General features: G+C 43.0%; 1 protein-coding gene across 1 annotated transcript in view; it reads left to right on the top strand.

Moving 5' to 3' along the window:
- The window catches only part of CNTNAP5 (contactin associated protein family member 5), a gene marked incomplete at its 5' end in the record, with an annotated part of 321,557 nt that overhangs the window by 165,695 nt on the left and 134,398 nt on the right, over nt 1-21,464 (top strand). The window contains 3 exons of the mRNA XM_080622097.1: nt 3,757-3,900; nt 17,934-18,198; nt 20,812-20,961. Of these exons, the coding sequence (XP_080478223.1) occupies nt 3,757-3,900; nt 17,934-18,198; nt 20,812-20,961 (559 nt within the window). The remainder of the gene's footprint in view (nt 1-3,756; nt 3,901-17,933; nt 18,199-20,811; nt 20,962-21,464) is intronic.

The raw sequence follows: 21,464 nt of genomic DNA, 5'->3' as shown, positions 1-21,464 counted from the left end.
CTTCTCTTCTCCAGGCTGAACAGCCCCAATTTTCTCAGCCTATCTTCATACGGGAGGTGCTCCAGTCCCCTGATCATCCTCGTGGCCCTCCTCTGGACTTGTTCCAACAGTTCCATGTCCTTTTGATGTTGAGGACACCAGAACTGCACACAATACTCCAAGTGAGGTCTCCTGAGAGCAGACTAGAGGGGCAGGATCACCTCCTTTGACCTGCTGGTCATGCTCCTTTTGATGCAGCCCAGGATACAGTTGGCTTTCTGGGCTGCGAGCATACACTGCTGGCTCATGTTCATTTTTTCATCAACCAACACCCCCAAGTCCTTCTCTGCAGGGCTGCTCTGAATCACTTCTCTGCCCAACCTGTAGCTGTGCCTGGGATTGCTCCGACTCAGATGTAGGACCTTGCACTTGGCATGGTTAAACTTCATGAGGCTGGCATCAGCCCACCTCACAAGTGTGTTGAGGTCCCTCTGGATGGCATCTCTTCCCTCCAGTGTATCAACCGAACCACACAGTTTGGTGTCATCGGCAAACTTGCTGAGGGCGCGGTCAGTCCCACTGTCCATGTCACTGACAAAGATGTTGAACAAGACCATTCCCAGCACCGATCCCTGAGGGACATCACTCGTTACTGGTCTCCAGCCGGACATCGAGCCATTGACCACAACTCTTTGCGTGCGGCCATCCAGCCAGTTCTTTATCCACCGAGTGGTCCACCCATCAAATTGATGTTTCTCCAATTTAGAGACATGGATGTTGTGTGGGACAGTGTCAAAGGCTTTGCACAAGTCCAGGTAGATGACGTCAACTGCTCTGCCCCTGTCCATCAGTTCTGTAGCCCTCTCATAGAAGGCCACCAGATTGGTCAGGCAGGATTTCCCCTTAGTGAAGCCATGCTGTCTGTCACCAAGCACCTCCTTGTTTTTCATGTGCCTTAGCATGCCTTGCAGGAGAATCTGCTCCAAGATTCTGCCGGGCAAAGCACAGAGAGAAGCACAGAGTTGTGCTTCTGTCCAGCCACCACTTGCTTGGATTACCCCTCTCCACATAGAGATAAGCAGGTAAAGACCACTGTCTTCCCATTAGGAAGACCCTGAACATGACTGTCAAGACAACCAGCTCTGATTCAGGTCCCTTCACATCTACGGTTGTAATGCAGATCATCCTGGTCTGGGGAGCCAGAGTGTCTCAGCTAAGGGAGAATGAAGCAGAGAAACAGCCTGCCTGCCCTTAAAACCTGAGGCTTATATTCTCCCTTGTGATGAGGCCAAGGTGTGTCAGAGTGCATTTTGTATCACTTCAGCATATTCCAGTGCTCATGGCTGATAGACAGTAAAAAAACACGTTAAAAAACTTTTATATAATCATATCTATATGCAAGGCAGCTCCTCATCTGTCCCCCTTCGCCAGTGCACACCTGCATGCACGTTATCCATGTTCATTTTTATCCCCATGCGCTTGTCTACTGAGTCTTGCTAGCCCACAAGGCACAGGGTCATGCTTGCACTGTCAGAGCCATCACCCTGTCTGAATGTGTTGAGTTGGCATGGTTCATTGCTTAAGAGACCACAAATTTCCCCTCTGCACTTTGGATTCATTTCTCTGGAAAGGATCAATTCCAAGCATGCCCAAGGGACAAAAGCAGACAGCTCAGCAGTGGCAGGTGCCTGCTTTCTGCTCTTCCCATGTTCCAGCTGAAATTCTCTTCTTTGCATTTCACAAAGCAGGGTGGAGAGAGTGATATCTGTCCCCTGGCACTGCTCTACCAGATCATGAGCACATTTAGTAAGGAGAGCACATCTGAGCAGTGAGATTCTGGAACAGCTTCAGACTGAACTAGTAAGGGCTAAATCTGTAACTGCTTTTAAGTTGGAGTTGAGAAAAGCCATCTTTGAGTCATCAGTTTTCCTAATTTCAAAGTAATACAGTTCCTTGCTTCCAGATACAAGATTGATGCCAATTAGGGAAAACTCTAGCTCCAGTGTAATTTGCAGAAAATTCTTCCAGATATTCCGAAACAGTGAACATGGTAGAGAAGATCTTCAGCTGGTATAAATCAGTATCACTGCTGACCTCTGTGGCACTCAGTCTTGGCCCCTAGTGCTTAATTTTTCACACAACGTGTTTTCTTTCGGTTTGCACCGAGGCAGTCTTTCAATTGAACGTTACAGCAGTATAGTCTACTGAAAGTTTATCTTGGCACATTTTAGGGATTAAAGGCCTTGATGAGTAATAAAACTATTAGTTTGGTAATTAAAATTATTACTAATCACAGAGGAAACTGCTTTCTTAATAATGCAGTGGCATAATTGATATTGATTTTTCTTTTGGTTTTGAAACTCAGTACAGAGTCCCTAAGCATGAGACTGAAAGAACAGAACATGAAAGAAGGAAAGTCCAGTGTGTTAAGGAAGAACTAATGATTTTTACTTGAAGAAAACATTGCCAATAACAAAACTGAAAGTGATGTAAAGTAGGAGTCTGTTCACTCTTATTTCTCTGAAGTGATCAATTAGTACAACTGAGATGCAAGTTCATTAAGGACTTATTTTCAAAGAAGTGCTTTCAAGGTTATTCAGGGAGGTTTCATTTGGTTATGTATCCCAGCATGTTAGTTGGAGTGGAAGATAAAAAATTCCGAATTGCCCTTTATTTTTGTAATAATGAGCTGAAGTGAGTCATTAGGAGTCATGACAGAGGAATAAGGCTGACCAGGTTTCAGCAATAATCACCGCGTAACCAGTGCTGCACAGCAGCACATGCCTTTGCAGCAGTGAATGCTGCAGGCTTGCAGCACAGCTCCTGATGTGCTGGAAGCACTGTGAAGGGTGGTGGCTGCAGGATCCCGACTTGTACTGTATCACTCACTATGCTGATGGCTGCGATGGCAAAATGAATAAAAACTCAGCGGTACCACCAATAAGACTTTGCCAAAAAGGCCAGTGGAGCTTATGAGAAATCTGTCATCTAAAATAATTATGCTCCAATGATTTTGGGAGCTTTTTTTTTTCTTGCGCTTTTTGTTTTCCCAGGGCTTCCATTATTAATTAATGATGGGCTATAATCTGCACAATGCTAACATCTTTCAGTACTTGTACAACAGCACAGCAGGTTTTTTTAAATGTGAAACCTGCAAAACTTTTCCATTACACTGCTCAGTCCCATGTACCACATGCATATATTGGAAAGACCAAACCACAAGGAAATTTAGGGAAAACCATTGCAAGGTGCAAATGGGGTAGTTTGTGTGTGTGATAACTACCCTCAACTGGCTGAAACCAGAACTGTTCAGATACATGCTTTATGGAAAGGGGTGACTCCAGCTCAAGGCAAATCCAGTGCTCTGTGGGCAGAAAGAGTTTATTCACCCATTGCTCAGCAGTTCCTGGTCACCGTGGTCTGCATGCTGGGTGACAACTTTCAGGCCAGTGGGGTCTATGGGCTGGAAACCATTTGAACATAACCCTGTGATTTGGGGAAGGAAGGGCTGGGGGTACTAGGTTGGTGAAGTGGTGTGTCAAGGCTCTTTAACGTTTCCAAATTAGTGAGCTGTGGCAGCAGCATTTCTCCAACAGCTGTAATGCTGTGTGGCTTGTAATTCCCCTGTTGGGCAGCCAGGTCCTGCTTTGTGCTCCAAGATGATGCTGTTAATGTGAGTTGGTTCTCAGATAATATTCCAGCTGGTTGTGTGGAGTGGGACTCTGCCCTCTTGCATTTAGGATGATAACTAAATACTGTTCTTATTCCTTCCAAAAGCTCAGTTTCGGAGGGATTCCTGTCCCAGGAAAACCAGGAACCTTTCAGAGGAAAAATTTCCATGGATGCATTGAGAACCTTTATTACAATGGAGTCAATATAATTGACCTAGCAAAAAGGCGCAAACCTCAGATCTATACTGTGGTAAGAGACAATAATGTATGCTTGCTTTTTCACTTCCATGGTGCTGCTGGGTGCACTGAATGAGTGGAGTTCAGATTTAGTTAGCTATGGGCATAATTAGCTTATTAAAATTATATTGCTGAGGCTAACACCAGCCAGGACTGACTGCTGTGGTGGGAGTTATTGAAAGACACTTGTGGAAATTAATACATTTGTCTGACTTTCCAGGTGCATTAGAATTTATTTGGAGAAACTTTTAAATTCTTTTCTCAAGGTTAAAATGTGTCTTTTTGGTAGCATGCTGGAATTCATAGACACTTTTGTTTTTTTCTGATCAACTCAAATAAAAATCTTATCTTCTGAACAACTGTCCATCACTGTTGTGTAGTACAGTAGTAGCAAAATTTTATTCTGCTATTTGACTTGGTATTATAGAGAAGATTAAATGTTTCTTTTAGTATTGAAAATATTTTCCTTTGTGCTGCTCCTTATAGTCAGTGTATTGGCAGTTCTGAGAACCACTGACTTGGTGCTAGTGCCTCTAAATGTGCCCTGGTGGAGGTAAAGCAAAAGGAACCGTGGTCTTATCCAGCCTGCTAACATAAAACATAAATATAAATTCAAATCACAATAATGTCTTAAAATTACAGATATATTTAAATACATCATGAGCAAAATAAAGAACATCTTATTTCATAAGAAGAGGGAACAGTATACTCCCCTGCAGCCTTGATAAATTGTAAATAATTCTGTGCTTTGTTTACCTTGTGCTTCACTCCTGCACCATGCTTTGATATATGCCTTTTGGCTAATACTGTGGAGAATGTTAAGGTGGAAGTGCTTCTCTAGTTTGTAGTAATGTGTATGAGCAGACTGAAGAAGCAACCAAGCAAACCAGAAAACCGCAAGAAGTCCTTCCTTTTCTCACTTTCCCTGCCTAGAGTGAGGCTGAATATACAGGGAAATGGGAAATTGGAAAGTGAGAAATCCCACACTGTGTTGCTGGCAGTCAGGACTGCCTCAGGGATGCTCACCTAGCCTTGGACTGGAGAATTTGCTTTAATAACCTCAAGTTTGATTGTTCTGACTCAGGACTCTAAGGCACAAATCTTACGAACTGCATTACATTGCTCTCCCCCTCAGCTTACTTTCTAAGGGGAGTAAAGTGCCCGGTCTGCTTCTTAGGTCACTGTCGTGGTTTAAGCCCAGGCCGTAAATCAGAACCACGCAGTCCACTTCCCCCACACACACCTTTCTTCCCTCCGCTTCTGGAGGGACGGGGAGGAGAATCGAAAGAATGCAACTCCCATGGGTTGAGATAAGAACAGTTTAATAACTAAGGTATAACACAAATCACTACTGCTACCACCAATAATAATAATGATAAAGGAAATAACAAGGAAGAGAATACAACCGCTCACCAACCGGTACCTCACCCCCACCCTGCCGTGATCCAGCCCTTCCGGGAACTCTCAGTTCTACATCCTGGGCATGACGTGCTATGGTATGGAATACCTCTTTGGCTAGTTTGGGTCAGGTGTCCTGTCCCTGCTTCCTCCCGGCTTCTCCTCCTCCCTGGCAGAGCAGGAGACTCACAAAGTCCTTGGTCAGTCTAAACATCTGTGTTATCAGGTTTGTTCCCAGGCTGAAAGTCAAAAACACAGTGCTGCAACAGCTACTAAGAAGGAGAAAAACTGACTGCTACTGCTGAACCCAGGACAGTATCCACCCCTTATTCCATACCATTCACGTCATGCTCAGATCCCACATTTTCAATATACCATCACTTTCATCTCAGTGCACTCTTATCTTAGTGCACGGACCAATCCCTATAAAGCTGCTGAGTCCATTCAGTCCATGATGGGCTCCATCTCTTGTAACAGTCTTTCAGAGCAGGAAAGGCCCATTGCAAAGTCCACCCCTCGATCATGAGTCCATCTCTGTGTTGCATCTCTGCCCTGATGGCCTGAAGTGTCATGGGCCCATCAGGCTCAAAAATAATTCACCCTCCCCTGCAGCAGTCTCTGCAACTTGTCGTCGGGGACTCCACACAGCTGCCTTCCATCTCCGATGCTTCCAAAGCACTGGAGGGGCCCAGTGGATTAGATACTCGCCCATACTGTCCCACACACCGTGATACTCATGACTGTCCAGCCTTGGGGAAAACCTCTCAGTCTCCCTGTATTGTCTAAACCCAGACAAGACCCAAACCTGACTCTGCTTAACTCTCGGGATCAGACAAAATGGCCGTGGGTAGAACACACTTTGTGTGTGTGCCAACATGGTGATCCCCATCACAATCAGCAGGCAGGTCCCAAGGGTACCCAAAGGCCATTCAAAACCTTCAAAACTCTCAAATGCTGCTGCTGTACTTGTCACTGGGGCTGGTGTAGCTGTTGTGCTTGAAGGCTCTCTCACCACCAGCTTCTCTTTTTCCGAGTCCAGATCTTCCTCCTCTGCCTTGCTGGAAAGTGCTGCGTGGTCTCCTGCATCCTCCTGCGGCTCGGGCTCACGGGGCTCGGCAGGCTGCTGCTGGGGAATGCTCTCGGCTGCCGCGGGGCTGGGCTCGGCCGTGGGGCTCGGCTCCTCCGCCGCCTCCTCCTGCTGCTCAGCTGCTGCCTCCTTCCCCTCCTCGGCAGCCGCCTCCTTCCCGGCCTCCGGCCCCGCTCCCGCCGCCGCTTGGTCCCCGGGGCCGCTCCCCCGGGCCGCTTCGGCCGCCGCTGGCTCCCGGGGCCGCTCCCCCTCAGCTCCTCGCAGCCTCACGAAGACGGGGGAGAGGACGAGGGCCAGGACAGTGAAGAGCAGCGGGACGGCCAGGTACAAGTCCACGGCCACGTCCATCCTGCCCTGCTGCCGGAGCCCCCCCCTATCGCAAGCCATTACCATAAAATACAATGAAACAAGAACCTTAGCCCAAGGCCCACACTTGATAAACACTAACATAGCAAATACCGGCTCTAAGTAAGCTACAGCATACTGAAACTGTGACATCAAGAGAAACAACTTTGAGAGCCAATAAATCAGCATTGTGCCTTGGTCAGATCTGTTGTTATCTCAACCCTTCGAGCCCCACGTTGGGCGCCAAAAAGAACTGTCGTGGTTTAAGCCCAGGCCGTAAATCAGAACCACGCAGTCCACTTCCCCCCCCACCTTTCTTCCCTCCGCTTCTGGAGGGACGGGGAGGAGAATCGAACGAATGCAACTCCCATGGGTTGAGATAAGAACAGTTTAATAACTAAGGTATAACACAAATCACTACTGCTACCACTAATAGTAATAATGATAAAGGAAATAACAAGGAAGAGAATACAACCGCTCACCAACCGGTACCTCACCCCCACCCTGCCGTGATCCAGCCCTTCCGGGAACTGTCAGTTCTACATCCTGGGCATGACGTGCTATGGTATGGAATACCTCTTTGGCTTTGGGTCAGGTGTCCTGTCCCTGCTTCCTCCCGGCTTCTCCTCATCTCTGGCAGAGCATGAGACTCACAGAGTCCTTGGTCAGTCTAAACATCGGTGTTATCAGGTTTGTTCCCAGGCTGAAAGTCAAAAACACAGTGCTGCAACAGCTACTAAGAAGGAGAAAAACTGACTGCTACTGCTGAACCCAGGACAGTCACTAAATGGTTGTTTTGCCAGCTGGGTAATGGGAAGGCCTTCTTAAAGGGGAGAAGAAAAACTTTGTAATGCACTTTTTCTCTGAAGGATATTGTCTGGGTTAACGTGGCCACAAGCAGTGAAACTGTTATCACAATACTGGATTCAGCCAATGCTAGATTGAAAGTCTAGAAATCTTGCTCCTTTCATCAACTTAAGGTAACGGGGATGTGCCCCCATTGTTCAGTCTGCCTCACACAACTGGTGGTTTTAATGCAATAGTTTTCGAAGGCTGGCTGTTGTACTGCATTTTGTAAGATTTACAAACTGCTATGTGCTGTGTCTCTGACACTTGTTTATGCAAAGTGCATGGAAAGGTTGCCGCACTCACAACGCCTCAGAATCTTAGATGAACATTCTTTTATAGGAAACATAAATCCGTAAATCTGTTGTTTTCCAACGTCCTTTCCATCACAGCTATTTATTTCCTCCAACAGCTCTTGGGTACTTCCAGCTTTCACAGGCTGATCTCCCTCTCCCATCTTCCTGCTCTTCTCCGCTTCTTAGCAATTTACTTGCTCAAATTAAAAAAACTTGTTCTTACTAAATGTAGTCTTTTGCCTGCCAGACTTCTGCACTAAATGCTTTTACTCAAAGTTCATTGAGAATCTGTATCCCCAGGGAGCTACGAGCTTCTCTGCTTCGCATCTTTGTTGCTAAGGTTGTCTGGAGTGGAAATGCATGGGAGGAACAGCACAGAATAATAATTAAATATGGCAGGGACTTGGAACCACTTCTTCCAAGAACGTGTTGTGCACTTGTGTTCCCTCCCCACAAACAAGAGATCACCAGAGATAGTTCTGTGTTGTTAGTCCCCAAAATACCTTTGTCTCCTAACAAAAGATATTTGAGGACAAACTGGCCAATTTGGGATAGAAAGCTATTATTTTTTTTTCCTCCAGAAGGGAGGCAGACTTTAACATTCAGTCTCTGCTTCATTCTCTGTGTCTTTGTGAATGTTGATACAGTCAGTCAAACTTATGGGGTTTTACACCCATTAACTTTGTTTTTTTTTTACTGTTGACATCTTTCACGCAAGCAGGAGAATGATACATCAGCTTTGGAGGTATAGATTTCCCCTTATGCAGTTCCTCATCCATATAAATAATGGTTCCAAACAAGCTGCCTTTAAAGTCAGAGGAAGAAACTACAGGTTGTCCATAGCAGAGAACTGTACTATGTATCATACTCTTGGGTGGTGGCTGTGATTATCATTCTGCCTATTCTTTTCTGTAACTCATTTGCAGTTGTCAGACTTGCAATAAATCCCCTTGAGAAGACATCTCTGGGTAACAAGGCAGTCCGTCTCTTTGAACTGAAACTTGCCTTCAGAATTCCATTTTTATATTGCCTGATACTTAACCTTTCCTTGTGGCAGCCCTGTCTATTTGGACAGGCTATCCTGTTCTGTTGGGTTTTGTGATTTTGTTGGGGTTTTTTTTGCCCTAGATCATTGAGTGTGGAGAAATGATGGGGAATCTTTTATTTGCTCTCCAAAGAGATTACTGGTTTTAATTGCAAGTGGTTATGAGAAGTTAAATTTCTATAATTACTGCTGTCATGGTCATAGTGCTGCACATTGGGAAACCTCAGAAAATGCCTTAAAATAGTAATCTAAAGATCAGCCATATTTGCTTGCTGTCTTCTCAGCACAAAAGAAATGCAGACTGCCCATTATGAGAGATTGTACAGCAGTTGCGTTTCTTGGGCAAGTTGTTAGGGAGAGGGAAATATGCTAGTAGGAGCCTCATTTACAAGAAGCAGAAGGGGAATTGTCCTTCACAGAAGGATATTTGACCTGTTGATATCTGTGATGGTGAAGTCCTTGTTGAAGGTTTTTTTGCTTGTTAAGGGTGTATGTAGATGCAGAAAGAGATGGGACAAAATAGGAAGAGAAATACATTGAGGACTGCTAAATACATCTCACTGAGAGAGTGGTTAAGATAAAAATAGCTATAGCCTCCTGAAAATAGCTAAAATATCCTGGCTGCCAGTGTTTACTTACTGCTAGATGCAAGTGCACCTTTACAAACTTCTCTAATGTGATCTGTGGCCAAGGTCTTAAGTGTTTTTAAATGTCACAAATTTGTGATGCCAAAAGAAGCAGCTGTCTAGCTGAATAAAAATGAAGAGGTTATAGAAAAATGCTATGTTTGGTCTTCTCAGTGCTCCACCTTACTCACTCACCCAAACTGGTGAAAACCCTATCATGCTTTCCCTTCTATTAACTTTAGCTAATAAGAATTGTAGTTGTATCTCTATTTTGCAAAGCAAACCTTGCAGTGACTTGAGAAGAATGCAGGGTATTTGTAAAGTAGAGTTTGTCAGCTCTCAGATAAGCTTGAATTTCTACTTTGGCCTGCCATGTTGAGTCTGGGAGTGATAGTTCAGCACGGTAAGGGATGTGGTGGCATGTAAATGCATCATTGTAGTGCCTCAGGGAAATAACCAATTGCCAGCATCAAAGAGCAAGGAAGAATATCTAGTGACAGGAGAATGTAAACTAATAATTCATTCTCTTTATAGAGAATCCAAACATGCTATTTTATTAGGCTGATTTGAGATACCTTCATCTTGAGAAGAGTTTACCTGTCTATGCACATCTCATTCTACCAAAGTGCTATTGCAAGTGTTGATATATCTGTGAATATCAGGCTGGTAATTTGTGAAGGTCCCTACTAGGATTTAGAGAGCCAGGAGTTAGATATATCTTTCATTGTTTGCCTTGCAGATTATAAGAATCATTAATAAAAAATGTTGGAACTATTTAGTGACAACTTCCTATAGGTCTAAGTTGGATTAATTTAAAACTTCTATGCAATTATTTAATGAATGAGTGAGTCACACACAAACTGAATTTGCTGTTCTTTAGATAAGACATGTGAACTCAAATTCCAGAAATATTTGGTTCCTGTAGAAACTAGAATTTTATGTTATCTTCTGTCTTCCTATCTGCTATCTGGATCTTTAGATGAGTCTCCTTCACATCCTAAGTGCAGTGTGAAATAGTAAAAAAGTTTATACAGAATTAATTTTAAGGTCCCATTTTATTGTTGTTGAATGGTATAGCAGGCTTCTTTTAAGAGAAATTGTGTCACCTTAATCAAGGTTTTGAAAGTTTAAATTCAGTTTTTCTTTTGAGTTCTGTTGGCATTGTTTACAATTCTAAACACTTTCAGTCTGTAAATATTTAATCCAGCATGTAGCTGCAATAATGCACTCTCCTTTTCTTGCTGTAAAAGTTTTGTGTTACAATTTTGATAGCTATGATGACCATAAGGGAAGCAAGTCTTTCGGAGAGAGAGACCATTTTTTTTAATAAGACTAGTTCACATACAGAACAAAAAAGAGACATAGTTTTGAGCAAAGAAGGTCTTTTTGAGAGTCATCAGCATTCAGCAAATTACAGGTTAGAAACAGTTGTTCAGAGTTTAGTTTAATACATTATCTGGGTAGTCAGATTGAGTGAATAGGATAGTTAGTACCTGCTGCGCAGAGGAGGATGTTTCAAGGTGGGAGGTGGTAAGGTTGTTAACCCTTGTAGGAGAGCAAGAAAGATGGCTAATTACTGCCATAGGAGTTACCAGGGGATAAGGAAAATGGGGAAGCATGTAATTTGCTGTAGAGCCAAGGCTTAAATGTCTTCAATATTTTATTTTTTTTTTTTTTTTTAGAAAGGGACAACCTGACCCAGTCACAGTCAAGACTCAAGACCCCGGAGTTTGTGCATTTCATAGCTACCACTTGATCTGGGGTTGTGCTAAGATACACAGATGATCAGAATTTAAAAGAGAAAAATATAAGAAAGTGACACATACACACAAAAAAATGCTGATAAGGATTGCTTTTTATGCAGTTTTCTATTTTAAGGTAGATGTGGCTCTGTTTTCATAATAATAATAAAATAAAATCTCCTTGCAGCTGTGTTTTGTTCCAGGTAATGAAACCTAATAAGCTGTAGATCAGTTTACCTTGAACTCGAACAAAAATTGGGCTTGGATTGTGCTAATTTTCCAGTTTGATGTAAGACACCTATCTTGCCCACTTCTGGCACGGTGAATTTGGAAGGCTGGCTTCGTTCCTGCTCATTATTCAAAGGAGGAGGGTATATTGGAGATCTGGCTGAGATGGAGTTAATTTCCCTATAGCAGTCCTTACAGTGTTGTGCTTTGATTGGTATCTAGAAAATGCTTTGGCTATTGCTGGGCAGCACTCTCACAGCATCGAGGCTGTCTCTCCAACATTTCCCTTTGCCAGTAGACTGGAGGTGGGCAAGATCTTGGGTGGGAGCACAGCCAGGACAGCTGATCCAAACTAACAAAAGGGATACTCCATACCATGTGACATCTGCTCAGCAATAAACACTAAGAGAAGAGGGAGGGCACGTTTGTTATTGTGACCTTTGTCTTCTGGAACAAATGCTACGCATACCGAAACCCTACTTCCAGTAAGTAGCTGGACAATAGCTGCTGATGGGAAGTGCACAGTCTTTGCTTTGCTTTATTAAACTGCCTTTATCTTGACCGAGTTTTTTTTCCATCTTATTTTTTCCCTCACTTTACTGTTGAAGAGGGGAGTGATAGAGTTGGTGGGTATCAGGTGTCCAGCCAAGGTGAGCCCGCCACAGAGGGAAAATATTAAGCGGTCTATAATTTTCTTGTGTTTCCTCCTGGCCTTTTTTTCCCTCTTTGCCTGTCTCTCTGAGGAAAATACATATGATTTTCCAAATTAGCTCTGTATTTAGAATTTATTTAGAATTTGCTCCGATCTTTTGTCAGCAAATCTCAGCTATTGTACTTCCAAGCTCAGAGGAGGGCCACGAGGATGATCAGGGGGCTCAAGCACCTCCTGTATGAAGACAGGCTGAGAAAGTTAGGGCTTTTTGTCCTGGAGAAAAGACCTCATACTTCTACTGTGTGGAGACCTCATAGCAGCCTTACAGTATCTGAAGGGGTCCTGCAAAGATGCTGGAGAGGGACTTTCAATCAAGGACTGTAGCGATAGGAAAATGGGTAATGGGTTTAAACTTAAACAGGGGAAGTTCAGGTTAGATATAAGGAAGAAGTTCTTTACCGTGAGGGTGGTGAAGCACTGGAGCAGGTTTCCCAAAGTGGTAAATGCTCCTTCCCTGGCAGCGTTCATGGCCAGGTTGGGCAGAGCCTTGGGCTACATGGTCTAGTATGAGGCATCCCTGTCCACGGCAGGGGTGTTGGAACTAGATGATCTTAATGTCCTTTCCAACCCAAACCATTCTATGATTCTATATGATGAAACAATAATGTACCATTAGTGTGAGCCCAAGAATGTAAAATGCTTCACTTCTGTCCAGTGACATAGCTTAGGAGTCTGTGATAAGGAACATCCAGAAATACCTAGCCAAGCATCTTACCCCTGATTCTGTCACAATCACAATGTTTTAGTTTTTTCAAAGCATTCTTTTTTGTTAAATATTTCTTATTCACATAGAAACATTATCTTAATATAAACTGTCATGGTTTAAGCCCAACCAGGAACTCAGAACCACACAGCCGCTTGCTCACTCCCCGCCTTCTTCCCCCCCTAGCTCCATTGCATTTATAGCTTCATAGAATGTTTTGGGTTGGAAGGAACCTTAAAGATCACCTAGTTCCAACCCTCTGCCATGGGCAGGGACACCTTCTTGTAGATCAGGCTGCTCAAAGCCCCATCCAGCCTGGCCTTGAACACTTCCAGGGATGGGGCAGCCACAGCTTCTATGGTCGACCTGTTCCAGTGTCTCAGTGCCCTCACAGTAAAGACCTTCTTCCTAATATCTAATCTAAACCTACCCTCTTTCAGTTTAAAGCCATTCCTCCATGTCCTATCACTACATACACGTTGCCTTTAAAGTAGAGTAAGAACTCTTTTGGAAAGTTTTCACTGTTTATTAAAGGAGTCATTAATCAGTCTGGAGATGATGGACTCAATGAAATTCTTAAATGCCACATGATAACTGGATTTTCCAGCAGCTGGGTAGAGCTGAGCGGCTCTTTTATTTTCTCTAGGGATTACACTCTTCTTATCCCATTTCCTAGCCAATGAGCTTTTACTTTTCAGTTAAACTGGGTTCAATTATAAAATCAAGTGTCTGCCAGAAGTCTTGTGTGTACCCTGGAGAGTTCCAGAACTGCTGCCAATTAAAGCAAAACACTCCTGATCAGATACAGGTTTAGGGAGAGCTGTTTTCTTTTCTGACTTAGACCCACTGGAATAATTAGTTTGTGAATAAAATTAAGGGCAAATTTAACACTCTTTGTAGTGGGAACCTATCCCACTTCAGTGGATGAACATTTTTCATAGTAACCATTGTGTATTTCTTTTTCAAATTTTCGTGTTACTGTCTCTAGAGGGGTAGACACTGTCTGTCAGTATAAGGACATCAACTATTTTTGCTGTGTATTAAGCTTTTGCTCTGGGATGCTGCTTTAAGAAAGTGTTTCCTTCATAAATGAGTCAGTTGAACTGCTTTAAGTTCACATGGCATCGATTGGTTTATTTAATGTTTTTTTTCCCCAATTGTCCTTGCTAGTTTTTAGCTCTGACTAAAATGGATTATGGCCTTTACCTCATGAAGGTCTCAATTCTTGAATGAGTAACAGAAGAATCCGCCTAAAAGGCAAACATGCCTCATTTCTATTTCCCAAATGTACCTTTAATCCCATTTACATAGAAAATTGCAGCACCCCCTTTATGTGTTCCCACCTGCTTGTTCTTGTGGCAGGGGGGATCACACTTGCTCTGCTTGAGTGTAGTCAATGGCGAGTCTACAGAGCTTGAAGTCTCAACAGGTTAATCATGGGAGGAGATGAGTATGTCTAGTCCACATGTCCCCAGCATTGGTTCAGTCACTACTCTTTGCTGCTTCTGTTCCAGTATAAGACTTCTGTGTGGATCCCAGATGACATGAATTGCTAGCTAGTGTGAGTGACTAGAGTATTGCTAAATTTTTCGACGGGTCAAAGTAATCTATAAGTTTAGGTAGTGAACTAGTAGCACATGCTGAGAACCTCATATCAGAAGCAGACAGAAATTTGACCTTACATGGTGGTCTGACCCTGACTGGACACCAGGTGCCCACCAAAGCTGCTTTGTCACTCCCCTCCTCTACTGGACAGAACATAATGAAAGCCTCATGGTTTGAGATAAGAACAGGGAGAGATAACTCACCAATTACCATCACAGGCAAAATAGACTCAACTTGGGGAAATTAGTTTATTACCAATCAAATCAGAGTAGGATAATGACAAATAAAACCAACCCTTAGAAACATCTTCCCCACCACCCCTCACTTCTTCCCAGGCTTAACTTTACTCCTTGTTTTCTCTACCTACCTCCCACCAAGCTGTGCATGAGGACAGGGAATGGGTGGCTGTGGTCAGCCTCCCCTCTTCAGGGGAGGACTCCTCACGCTCTTGCCCTGCTGCAGTGTGGGGTCACTCCCGTGGTAGACAGTTTCTCACAACTTCTCCAATGTCAGTCTTTCCCATAGGCTTCACTTCTTCATTAACTGCTCCAGTGTGGGTCCCTTCCACAGGGGGCAGTCCAGGAACAGACTGCTCCAGCATGGGTCCCTTGCATGGGTACAGTCCTTCAGGAACAGACTGCTCCAGTGTGGGTCCCATGTGGGGGTCACAAGTGCTGCAGCAAACCTGCTCCGGTATGGGCTCCTCTCTCCACAGGGCCACAGGAGCTTGGTCCAGCACAGGCTTCCCATGGATTCACAGCCTCCTTCAGGCATCGCCCTGCTCCAGCATGGGGTCCTCTATGGGCTGCAGGTAGAGATCTGCTCCACTGTGAACCTCCATGTGCTGCAGGGGCACAGCCTGCCTCACCTGGTCTGTACTGCGGGCTGGAGTGGAATCTGATCTAGTAGCTGGAGCATGTCCTCCACTCCTGCACTGACCTTGGTGTCTGCAGGGCTGTTGATCTCACGTATTCTCACTCCTCTCACTGGCTGCAGTTGCATGGTTTCCCCTTGCCTTTACTAATTATGTTATCCTAGAGGTGCTGCCATCACTGGTGATGGGCTTAGCCTTGGGCAGCGGTGGGTCTGTCTTGGAGCTGACTGGCATTGACTCCACTGGACAGAGAGAAAGCTTCTAGCAGCTTCTCACAGAAGACACCCCTGTAGCCTCCTGCTACCAAAACCTTGCCACTCAAACCCAGTATTTGCTATAGTGGTGCTGCAAACAGCTGAAACTGTATTGACTACAGAAGGTCTTTACTGGCTTATTTTAAGGTTATTTGAAAGTTTTTTGTACATTGCAAACATGTTTCTTCATCTTAACATTCACCGTCTCCAGCACCATTAAGTCAGTGTAGGTGTAGCTTCTTCTGCTGTTAGGTAAAATCTGCAATAACCTTTGAGACAAAAATCCTATCCACATGTTGCAAATCCTCCCCTTTGCAATGCAGTCTTGCATTTTGTTACAGCCTTCCACTGCCAATGAAGCAAATTAGATACCTGAGTGCAGACTCAGACAATATTTGAACATTTCCCAAAGCTCTGGTGTATGTATAAGATCTGAAAACTACTTACTACTTTGTGTGGTGTTACTGGAATCACTGTAAATGCCTAAAATTCTAAAGAAAATTTGTCATTGGCATTTTAAATGTCTAAACTTTTAAAAAGCTCTAGATAAGGTTAATTATAGTTGTTTATATTGCTGCAGTTGGCCATCTCTGTTATCTGTAATTTGTAATGAATTCAATTAAAAATGGAGGTGGAAATGTAATAACAAAAAGAAAGACTGTGGCATCTCTTACACAGGCAAAACCCATCAGGTAGTAAAACCACTTTAAAGGTTGAGAGAAAATTTCCATCCTAGTTCCCACCTGACTGTTCAGGTGAGTTTGGGTAAGCTTTGGATTGTATCTCAAAATTCATTCTAACATGATATACCCATGGATACCTTTTGCCATTGCTAAATGTGATATGTTCCATTCTGCACCTAACTGGGTAGGGAATGAATAAATAGCTTGATACAGATACATATCTATCAAGGGTTATTTCATCCAGTGATAACTCTTTCTGGCAGTTTATTTATTTTCCATTTTAAAATAAAGACTAGAAAGGCATATGAAAGTGATAGGGGACAGTTCCATTAGCTGTCTGAGATTTCAGACAGGAATTCCCCAAGCACTATGCAACTTCCTACACATCCATCAAGTGCTGTCCATTATAATTATCCTGTTAGAGTGAGGTATCAGCTCTGATGAGAAGCCATATCATGGAAAAAGCCTTTTACTTCAATGTTTTATTAGATTCCAGTTGGTATTTTACAAAACAGCTGAGTTCAAAGCTAGCTGGCTACAACAATCTCCTGAGCGGCTTTAAAAGACGTGGCTTCTTTAGTGCATGCCAGCTTTATATATTACTAAGGTTTTATTTATGTGGCTTGAATGACCTGGTTGAATCATCTACAATGGCTGAACAAAACAGTGGAGTAATTTCTTCTACAAATTGCAGTGATACATGCTGGGACAGATTCTGCTAACTGCTTTGAGTAGATGTGCTGTTCTTCTGGGCACATATCATCACTGATTTTAGGGCTAGATAACTGAGGTAATCACTTGTGTTTGTCATTGAAATGGTGTTAGATTTCACCACACTTGCTGTGTATGTAATGTTTTAATAATTCCTCAAAATGCCCCATGGAAACCATGGGACCTAGCACAGGGCAGGAAATCTCACTATTGTTTCATCCAACTACACGTACGGTATTCAAGTGACTTTTTCTTTGAGTTTCCTTATGAATTTTGAGGTAATTTCAGAATAATTGTTTTTAATTATTTGTGTTAGTATTAAGTGGACTTTTGTTATCTGTAGTAGCACAAGGCTGTGTCACTCTGGATAAAAGAAAACATGAGTACTGCTTCCACAAGTTATATATTGAGTATTTGAAATAAACCCAGGAAATTTGCTTCATGGTTTGCCCCACGTAGTAGGTTCAAGTAGATGAGGAAGTTTTTACTTTTAAAGTTATGTTGCATTGGTGTAAATGGGAAAAAAACCCCACAAAAACCTGTCATTAACAGCTGCCTTTTGGCTTATATTTCAAAGAAATCAGTGCTTAGCCAATGCAGAACATTAGTTTCACATCTTGTGGACTTACTGTTCCTTCAGTGTCAGTTCCTGAAGTCAGCATAGATCCAAATGAGTTTTGATTTTCTTGACATAAAGCTGACCTTGAGGTGGAATGGGAGGTTTTGGGAAACACAAAGTAGATGTTGCTGTGTTGAGATGGTCTGACTTGATAAGGGACATTATTCCAGCCTTGAGTGCCATTAGGTACTGAAGTTCATTTAACTATGGATATTTTGGGATGACCAAAAAAAAAAGCTGTGTTTATTATATTTGATTTCTATTATTTGCAGGGGAATGTGACATTTTCTTGCTCAGAACCACAAATTGTTCCTATCACCTTTCTCAGCACAAGTCAAAGCTACTTGCTACTACCTGGCACTCCTCAAATTGATGGTTTGTCAGTCAGCTTCCAGTTTCGAACATGGAATAAAGATGGCTTACTTCTGTACACTGAATTGTCTGAAAATTCAGGACCTCTCTTGATTTACCTCCACGGTGGGAGATTGACACTACTTATTCAGAAGGAGACAGAGAACCCAGTGGAAATCACTGAAGGTACTTATTTTTTGTTTACGCTCATCTATCTCTCTTTAAAATGCAAAGGTCCAACCCCATAGGATGAAAGGATGATGAAATAAGGAAGCACCCAATATGCCCTTCTCTTTTCAAATCTTCTCTTGCTTTCCAGTGGTAGAACCACTCTGTGCGGCTTAAGATAGATCCAAGCATGGAAAATTGGCATCCTGAGATCTCCAGATGGAGTCTACCTGACAATCAGCTCAGCCTCTGTGTTCTTAAACAGACACATTAACTTTGCTTTGATCAGCTGACATGAAGACCTTGCTGTCTCCTGTCCTGAGATTGTGCTGAAGTCAGCTGGGAACCAGCTCAGCTGTTGCACCATTCCTCAGTACAAGTGAAGGCAGATTCAGGGCTGATTTTCTTTCTCTGACTTATTTTTACATTCTCCCTCTATGCTGTGCTCAGAAGTGCAACTAACCGTGGGCTTCCTCTCCTCACACTCCCTCAATTGGTCTCCTTAGCTAGTTTGCACATTGCTTTGTGCAATGCAGCTGGTGGGATGCAAGAGGATGAAATGGGGTTGCCTCTCTGACTTAAAATTCAAGGGAAATTGTTTGTACCCACTTACCAGAACAGCTATTCATTCACTCCCAGAGACAACAGGGAAACAATTTCAGACTGTACAACAGAGGCAGGCCCAGAGTGCCCCAGCTGCCATTCGAATATGACCTATATAAGCTATGCTGGTGTCCCAAACAGAAATGTTCTTAGCCCAGGGATTCTGCGCTTTCTTTCCTGCTATGCAACCATGATGGGTTGGAGACTGGGAAATTAATTTTCTGCATAGTTCGAATATCTGTTTTCCAAAGGTGGGTGAGTAATAGACTGATGGAACTCAGATGGAACTAAATAATAACAGTATTTTCTGAAAGACCAACTGTTTAAAAGTATGTAATATTAGAATATTCCCAGTGCAGACTAAAAGAGGGCAGATGTGTCTATTAAAAGAAGCAGAGGTAAAATCTGACAGAGTTGTCAAAGCAGAGCTGTTCTGTGTGCATGTTTCATTTCTCTTTATGATAGAAAATGAGGCAGTCCTGCATCTATCCTTATTTGTGTAGGATACTACAGCCTTAGCTTCCTGCAACTGAATGCTGAAACTCAGTTTCCAGCTTCTATTGCAGTCCTGATTAAATTGTTGACAAAGCTGAGACAATGTCAATATTTGGATGGGCATATTCATTTTTATGTAGTCCTGAAATCATGAATCTGAGCCCAGCCTTAGGTGCCATCCAAAACATTGCTTAACAGCCTACTTACATATGGAAAATATGCAGAAATTGCAAGTGCTGTGCTCGGCAGATGTCAGGTACTGACAATAAACTCATGCTTGCTCAAGAATGGACCTATTTTTGCCCCAAATGGGACCTATTTTGTTTTGACATCTTTTCAAACTTCAACAACATATTTCACTTCAAATGGACTTGTTCTAGGTGAAAAATAATCCAGTTTTGCTGGGAAGCCAGCCTCTTATTCTATGGAAATTGTGAATGCATTAACAGCCATTGCTCTCGAAATTGTCTCATTTTCAAATTCATAATGAAATGGCTTTTCATACATGTAACACCCACATTTTTTTTTAGTTTTGTTTTGAACTGTTCTCACACCTCTTTGTGTCTCTAAGTGATCGTTTGTTTCTTCTGAAAACTACATTAACGAAAAATATTCCATTAGGGAGGGGAGTAAATACTAGTTGTCTGTGCCTGATCTCAGTGACTCCAGCCTGACGGTAGCATATTTTGAACTGGAATTAGGTTACTTTTGTTCTGCACCACAGTGTGTGAGCTCAGAAGCTTGCCCGCTGATTTTTGTGGCTGTCAGAACAGAGAATGAGGTGTTTCTTTGCAGCAACACTGATTTTCAGAATAAGGAAACAAAAAGGTTATTTCCCACTTTGCACAAGCATTTAGAAGAGAAAGAGGCTACCCAGTACCATAATCTCTCATGTACGTTGTTAAATTCCTGGTCAGAGCATCAATCCCAGCTCTCACAAGACCCATGTCAAAATCCAATATAGAAAGGCTTTGGTACATCTGCCAATAAGACTGTGTGCTAACTTAGCACTCAAGGGTTTTAAGAAACACAAATCCTACTGATACCCACTGGAATTTGTCAGGTTTCATACTGGAGCCTGAGGTGGGGTATGGCTATCTCACCGAGCCTAGTCCTCTGCCATCTCAGGCATGTGTTTAATATCAGAAACATAGCAGACATCTTCTCTGTGTGCTCCTGTGAGCTACAAGCATGTCCTAGCAGACTGAAGATAAACATAAACACCTGCAAAATGGTAATAATGTGCTACCAGAAAGATGAAGTGCCTGGCTGGCTTGATGCAGTACCAGAAGTAGGTTAGATTAAAATGTGAGGTGACACACTCAAATGCTTTCAAAAGCTTTCCCTTTCTTGGGCCTTTCCTTCTATGCCAGTTTGTTTCCAGAGGTAATGAGTTCTTTTCAGCTGCCAGTTTTCCCTTTTTGGGGGGTTAAAGGCACATTTGTGTTCACAAGTTGGAAGCAAAAGGAGGTTTGAAGAACACAGTTATCTCCTGCACCTCTTTCTTCACTCTTAGTACTTGTTTTTTGCCAGGCACCAATCTCCACGATGGCCTTTGGCATTCTGTTAACATCAATGCCAGAAGACATCGCATTACCCTGACACTGGATAACAATGCTGCCACTGCTAGCCATGCAACCACTGCCTCAAGGATCTACTCTGGGAACAGCTACTATTTCGGAGGTAGGTTGTTTCAGACAGATGCAGGACAGGTTTTCATGATGCAGATCCTCAAGTGCCTCACCACTGAGGTCTTCCCAGGTGCACTCTGTTTGCAGCTAAGAGCAAATGTTGTAATACTGATTTTAGAACCTCTATGGAGCTGCAAGTCATACAGCACTGTGGAAAGATAGAAAGGTTTTTGTCAACCCCATCAGGGAGAGAATGAACAGGACTGCTAACAAAGCTGTAGAAGCGGACTACTGGTAGTGGTAGCCAATGGGTACCTGCATCTAGCTGGCAAAACATACAATGGTTATATTAGCTGTATTAGCCACAAATGTTTTTTCTAGTTAAAGGTCTTGAGGACTATTAGTATTATTATATTCCAGTAGATATCGCTGTCCTAATCAGGCTCAGTGACTTTAAGCTTCTGAGCTTATTGACATATGGCTCAGATCTACAAAGGTATTTAGGCACTCTGCTCTCACGGAGATTAATGTAGATTTAGCTCGATTTTGAAAATT

Source organism: Psittacula echo (genome assembly GCF_963264785.1).
Source record: "Psittacula echo genome assembly, chromosome: 6".
Lineage (NCBI taxonomy): Eukaryota > Metazoa > Chordata > Aves > Psittaciformes > Psittacidae > Psittacula > Psittacula echo.
The sequence above is the reverse complement of the archived record's forward strand: the minus strand, read 5'-3'. Positions and strand labels throughout refer to the sequence as shown.